The 7,489-nt window shown below is 43.2% G+C and overlaps 1 protein-coding gene across 1 annotated transcript; it reads left to right on the top strand.

The window, feature by feature from the left end:
- Positions 1 to 4,592: 4,592 nt before the first annotated feature.
- Positions 4,593 to 5,663, top strand: bdkrb1 (bradykinin receptor B1). Its single transcript, XM_085932618.1, has one exon. It carries the CDS (start codon positions 4,593 to 4,595, stop codon positions 5,661 to 5,663), a length of 1,071 nt encoding a protein of 356 aa, XP_085788744.1.
- The last annotated feature ends 1,826 nt before the right edge of the window (positions 5,664 to 7,489 follow it).

Here is a 7,489-nt window from a genome sequence, read left to right as displayed (position 1 = left end):
GACCACCTGTCAGGATGGGTTTGGAGTCAGTTAAGTTAAAGTTAACTAGCGCTAGGCTAGACTTCCAGCATGCACATAGCTCCTTGTGTAGACTAAAGCGTAACAGTTTGAATAGTGCTACAGTCCACATGATCGCGCTTTCTACTGAGGTGGCAGACAAATCCAAAAGCTCCACCCCGACCAGTATAGCTGATGATATGGTGACTGTTTCAGATAATATTACGTGTGTACCAAATATTTACTATCAAATTCCTACGGTCGTATCGTCCCACCGCGCGAATAAACAATTGAGAGGTGATGTCAGGCCTAGAGAACACAACCTCACTTTCATTTCGTTCAAAACTCCTCCGATAAATACAAACCCTGACCAACCGATTACACTTAAACTTGGCTTTATGAATATTAGATCGCTTCATACAAAAGCGGTTCTCGTTAATGACCTCATCACGGAACATAATCTAAATATATTTGGTCTTTGCGAGACCTGGTTAAAACCTAATGACCTGCTACCGCTTAATGAGGCCTCGCCTCCAAATTTTGTGAGCTCGCATGTGGCGCGTCCTCGAAAAAAGGGTGGGGGTGTTGCCCTCATCTCAAATTCCGATCTTAGATTTACGCCTCGTTCGATTAACATATTTAAAACATTTGAAGTTCTCACTGTCCGATCCACCGCTTTACCGTCATTTTATCTTGCTGTTATTTACCGTCCACCTGGGGCTTACGCTAGCTTCCTGGATGAATTTTCAGAATTCGTGGCTGATCTAGTGACGAACGCGGATAATATAATAATCATGGGCGATTTTAACGTCCACATGAATTTACCGTCAGAGCCACTTACTTCGGCGTTTCAGACTCTAATTGATACGTTTGGTTTTACGCAAGCCGTACAGGTAGCAACGCACAAGAATGGTAATACCTTATATTTGGTATTATCCCGAGGACTGGCAACCTCTAATATAACAGTACTGCCTTACACTACTGTTTTGTCTGATCACTACTTAATAAAATTTGAAATTTTAGTTCTTAGTCAAAGACAAGAGAGCAATCAGAATTATAGCAGCCGTAATATTAACTCCATGACTGCGACTGCGCTATCTGGGCTACTGCCACCAGCAACTGCCGTATTGCCCTCATATACCGGCTCTATTGATAATCTTACAAATGAATTCAATGCTACATTGTTAAATGCCATTGATTCTGTGGCGCCGCTACGTCTAAAAACTCGCCGTAGACAGCCTACTCCGTGGTTCACAGATGAAACACGTTCGCTTAAACAATTAAGTAGAAAGCATGAGCGCAAATGGCGTTTAACCAAACTTGAGGTTTTCCATCAGGCATGGCGCGACAGCCTCCTGAAATATAAAGATGCGCTTATTTTAGCAAAAACTCGTTATTTTTCGCAGGTCATTAATCTCAATAAGAACAATCCTAAATACCTATTTGATACGGTGGCAAAGCTAACACTACGCCAGCCAACCCCCGATGGCTCCTTTCACTCGGCTGACGAGTTCATGAAATTTTTTGCTCGAAAGATTGAATCCATTAGGGATGAGATCAAGATGACCATTCCGATCACTCAGTCGGGACCGCCGATTACCGGCGCCAACGATCATGCAATAACCCTTTCAAATTTTAAAAGCGTGTCCCTCGAAAGGCTTTCACAATTAGTTAGTGCGGCTAAACAAACAACATGTTTACTTGACCCGCTTCCAACCAAACTATTTAAAGAATTATTTCAAATCTTAGGACCGTCCGTTTCAAATATAATTAATCTGTCTATCTCCTCTGGGATAGTACCAACAGCCTTTAAAACCGCTATTATTAAACCGCTACTTAAGCGACCAAATCTTGACCCGGACTGTCTCAGTAACTATAGGCCAGTTTCAAATCTCCCATTCATAGCAAAACTGCTTGAAAAAGTAGTAGCGCAGCAGCTTATTGATTACATGGTCGCTAATAATCGATATGAATCTTTTCAGTCTGGGTTTAGAGCTAATCATTCCACTGAGACAGCACTTGCTAAAGTGACTAATGATCTCCTCTTAGCTATGGATTCAAATACTTCATCGGTATTGTTACTACTCGATCTTAGTGCTGCCTTCGACACTGTTGACTTCAATATTTTACTAGAGCGTCTTAAAGGTAGTGTCGGTATTTCGGGGTCAGCACTAGGCTGGTTTCATTCGTATCTATCGGACAGGACGCACCGTGTGGTCCATGGCAATGCGTCCTCTGAGCTCTATAAAGTTACGTGTGGTGTCCCTCAGGGATCGGTACTAGGACCAATTCTATTTAATATTTATATGACTCCGCTTGGGAACATAATACGTAAATATAATATTAGCTTTCAATGTTACGCGGATGACACCCAATTATATATGCCATTATCAATGACAGATCCGTGGGACTGTTGTAATCTTGAGGCATGCCTTGCGGAGATCAAGCAATGGATGTCTCTCAACTTCCTTCGTCTGAACCCAGATAAAACTGAAATGTTGATAATTGGTCCAGCTCGTTATCAACATCTATTTAAGGAAACCGCTATAACTCTAGATAACCGTACTATCACTCAGAGTGATACTGTAACTAATCTCGGGGTAATATTTGACCAAACGCTCTCCTTTCAAAAGCACATTAAGAATATAACCAGAATAGCATTTTTTCACCTTCGTAATATTGCTAAGATTCGCCCAATCCTCTCGACCGGTGATGCCGAAATTATTATACATGCATTTATCACGTCGCGCCTGGACTACTGTAATGCATTATTCTCTGGTCTTCCCAAGTCCAGCATCAAAAGTCTACAGTTAGTACAAAATGCTGCTGCAAGGCTGCTCTCACGGACAAGAAAATTTGATCACATTACCCCAATATTAGCCAATTTACACTGGCTCCCGGTCCATTTAAGATGTGACTTCAAGGTTCTTCTATTAACCTATAAATCATTGCATGGCTTAGCGCCTTCATATCTCGTCGACTTAGTTGTTCCTTATGTTCCGTCTCGTAACCTTCGTTCGCAAAACGCTAGTCTTTTAGTGACACCGAGGGCCAAGAAAATGTCTGCAGGGGCTAGAGCATTTTCTATTCGGGCTCCAGAGCTCTGGAATGCCCTGCCAATGGATATTAGAACTGCTACCTCAGTAGAAATATTTAAGACACGTTTAAAGACGTATTTTTATGATGTGGCCTTTAATTAACCTGTAGTAGCCGATTCGGCTGGAGTTTGTTTTTGCTCCCTCTCCCCGACCCCACTCCCCCCACCCCTCCCCGGCTGGGGAGGTGGTTAGGTGACACCCAAGCTGACGACGGCTATCTAGATTCTCGTGGACCAATTCAGCATGAGGGATCTGCAGCGGAATACCCTCCTAGAGGACACTGCCAGGACAATCGAAGGCACCTCCGACAGCTCTTCGCTTTGGCCTGGACATCCACTTTTTGATTTCCATATGATGTATTTTATGTGCCCTCTTTGCATCCATTGCAGCCTGGTGATCCTGAAAGGGGGATCCTTCCATCTGTGGTCCCTTCTCAAGGTTTCTCATTTTTCCCCTGGTAGGGGTTTTTGAGTTTTTCCTTGCCCTTTTGGGAGCCCAAGATCAGGGGATGCTTTGAGAATAATTGTCAATTGATTGTCTATGTGAAGCCCTTTGAGACTGCTTGTGATTTAGGGCTATACAAATAAACTTGACTTGACTTGACTTGACTTGAGAACATTTGTTGCACTGTGAACATTTTTCCATTTAGGGCCGTGCAGTTATTCACAAGTTGGGGACTGTTCATAAACAAGCTGCCGTATCGGGGCCGTGCAAGAATGTGGCTCTATATACAAAAAGGTTTCCTCGCTCCACTGCTCCTTCCACTCGCCGCATCAACGCGTATAAGCAACTTGATAAGCATGGTAAGAACTTTTAATATTTTATTGAATAGTTTTAAAGATTAGCAGTGTGGGAAGTATTTATGGAAATAATGTGACTGAGAAGAGGAAACATCTGTTGATTGAGTCAGCATATATAGTCATACTTGGTTGAGTGCGTGACCAAATCACATGATAAGTATTTTAAGACTACAAAAAAACGCAAAACATGCTGTGGACAGCACTTGCTTCAAATCAGAAAGAAGTTATTTGGTTTTAAGATACGTTTTTAATTGTATTAGAGTGTTTTGGTATGGTGGTGGACTGGGTAGCACGTCCGCCTCACAGTTAGGAGGGTGCCAATTCGATTCCACCTCCGGCCCTCCCTGTGTGGATTTTGCATGTTCTCCCTGTGGGTTTTCTCGGGGCACTCCGGTTTCCTCCCGAATCCCAAATACATGCTCGGTAGGCCGATTGAAGATTCTAAATTGCCCCTAGGTGTGAGTGCGAGTGCAGATGGTTGGCAGACCTGTGTGCCCCGCGATTGGCTGGCGACCGGTTCAGGGTGTCCCCCGCCTACTGCCCGATGGCGGCTGGGATAGGCTCCAGCACGCCCGCGACCCCCGTGGGGACAAAACGGTTCAGAAAATGGATGAATGAATGTTTTAGGATGAAATTTAGGCGATTGGAAGGGCTCAGTCACCATCATTAAAATTTCTCTTTTGTCGCTGTGAAGACGATGGAGCCCACCACACTGCATCCAGAGGCAACTTCATGGTCTGAGAACAGCACCCTTTTAAACTCTCTCAATTCCACGGAATTCCTCACCATGCGCACCATCGTCCCTCCTTACATCATCGTCGTATCCGCGCTGGGCCTCCCCTTGAACGCCTTCGTCCTCTGCGTATTCCTTTCGCACAAGGATCGTCTGACGGTGGCCGAGATCTACCTGGGTAACCTGGCGCTGGCTGACTTTGCCCTCCTGTGCGGTCTCCCCTTTTGGGCCGCCAACATCCTCAACAGTTTCAACTGGTCATACGGCGACGCCTTATGCAAGATGGTCAACATGATCATGACGGTGAACCTCTACACCAGCGTCTACACGCTGGTCATGATCAGCGTGGACCGTTACCTGGCCATCGTGAGGACCATGAAAGCGAGGTGGCTCCGACGGACGCGGTACGCTAAGATCATATGCGTGTTCCTCTGGATTTTGGGGCTAACGCTCAGCACGCCAAGTATTCTCCACAGAAAGACGATAGACTTTGAAGAATTCCAGATGACAGTCTGCATGTTGGACTACAGCCACGGTAGCTCGTGGAAGTTAGCCAACCAAATTCTGTTGAATGCCGTCGGCTTTGTTGTTCCTGCTCTGGTAATTGTCTCCTGCAGCGTGGCTATCATCAAAACTTTGCGACAGCGAAAGGACAACGTAGGTCTTAAGGATTTTAATGACGCCAAGGCCTCGTTTCTCTTGTACGCCGTCACTCTGCTATTCATCCTTTGTTGGGGGCCCTACCAGATGTTCACCTTCCTCGACACGCTCTGCGACATCCACGTGCTGGACGTCACAACGTGGTACCACGCTCTGGATATCGGGGGGCAGGTCTCGGCCTACCTCGGAGTCCTCAACAGCGCTCTCAACCCTGTTCTCTATGTCCTCTCCGGGCAGTACTTCAGGAAGAAAGTTAGGGCCATCTATAGAAGGGCTCTGAACAATCGCAGGGGATCAGACATAACCACCTATCAGCGCTCTGTCGTGTCCACTTACATTCAAAGACCAGAGCAGATTAAGCCTGTGGTGATTTAAGATGATAATCATCTAACCAAAATAATCAAAATACGAATAGTATGACAACCACAATAGTCAAAACATAGACAAATATTTTGTACTGGACCAGAATGAACATATTTACAGGATAGATAAACATTGCACTACGATACTTGTAGTGCAATGTAGCACTTTGACCACAAGGGTTCACTGTAGATTCCGACAGAACTCAAAGCAGAAAAACAAAAGCTTACCCTAAACGTCTATCTTGATCCTTGAAGTGGGTGAAATGCAAATCTACTTTTTAGAAGTGCGATGGTTCCAGGACATTTCAAGTGGTATACATTCGGCCAGCATAGAGCCCAAAGAGTTAATGCTGCTTTTTTTTTTTTTTTTTTAATACCTGGATGTAAACAAGCATGATTTATTCCCTCGACACTACACGCATGACACTTGCTAATGAGAAAAGGCCTGATGAGGTGCAGATGCAATGCCATGTGAGTGCTTCTCCTCCCTCCATCCCTTTTTCCATCTATCCATCCCTCCATTCGTTTCACATAATGCATTTCATCTCAGTAACGGCAACAACAACAAAAAACCCTGCATCAGCACAACCCGGTGGACCTTCAGCCTCAATTTTCCATTCTTTTCCACTGTCCTCTACACGTTGATCTTGTGGAGGTTAGGATCAATTGATTTGTGTGTTACGGATAATAAAGTGTTTTTTGCACAGGTGTTGGCCATAATTATGGAAGCAAATTTCTTCCAGTAAAAAAAAAAAAAGATTGTTTTTTTTCTGTCAAAACTTGCAGCTAAAAAAAAATGGAAAACAGATGAGAAATATAGCAAACAAGAGGCATGCAATGAAAAATATTACGTAATACAAACTAATAATAGCATCACATAGTTTCATGGAAAGTATCAGCTGTGTTGTGTTTACCTTGTTTGATTCTCTTTTTAACTTCATGTCTTTCCATAATTAAATTTGGCACAAAAAGGCTTTTGCACAAATATATTAGTAAAACAAATTATATTTATTTGTATTTTTTTGTTAGTTTCATTTTTTACATTATTACATCGTTAAATGTTAATAAATATCATGATGACCATTTATTCTGATAAAATTTCATGCTGGGCTTTGACATATAGAATTAAATTGATAGGGCAGCTCAGTCAGTTTTAAGTGATATGAAGCAAGCTGAGCTCCTGCAGGCAATCGTCTCACACATATTTCTCCTCAGCATGTTCACACCTCTTCCTCCTCATCCTGTTTCTACATCCTCCTACTGCTGGTGCTCCTAGATGAGGGCAAATTTCATCATATGCGTTTTTCTCTGCAGCTTTGATATATTTCTCAAATCAGAATTGAAATTGTCGAAAGTAGTTCTTCAAATCTCACATCATAGTGTAATAAATAAATAAATAAACAAACCGATGTGCAGGTTTTTTTTTCCATTTGTGCGATGTGTACGATAGTGTGTTGTCTGTCTTAAGCCAAACAAATGGGAGGTCAATAAGTAAGCTCAGCCAAAACATGATGAATTCACAAGAAAAACGTGGGCAAGAGCTGGAGTGAGATGTCTCCAAATGGAAAGAGGGGTTACGTCCACCTTGGAGGAACACAATTTATAGCCATCTCACTCCCCTTGATTCATTTGTTTTGTGGTGTTGCCAGCTGGCTCACACACATTTGGACGCACGTGACTGCGGACATGCACGAACTTTAGGCTAGTCCTCATCACGCTAATTACATAATGGCTCGTTTTTCCTTTAGGGGAATAAAAAGTGCATCAAACTTGACATTTTTAAATAAATAATTAAAATAGAAATTAAATGATGTCCTTACTGAAGGACTGGAGCTCTAA

This window comes from Syngnathus leptorhynchus, chromosome 15, assembly GCF_054491065.1.
Source record: "Syngnathus leptorhynchus isolate UIUO chromosome 15, UIUO_Slep, whole genome shotgun sequence".
Taxonomy (NCBI): Eukaryota; Metazoa; Chordata; class Actinopteri; order Syngnathiformes; family Syngnathidae; genus Syngnathus; species Syngnathus leptorhynchus.
This window is presented reverse-complemented; position numbering and strand designations above follow the sequence as displayed.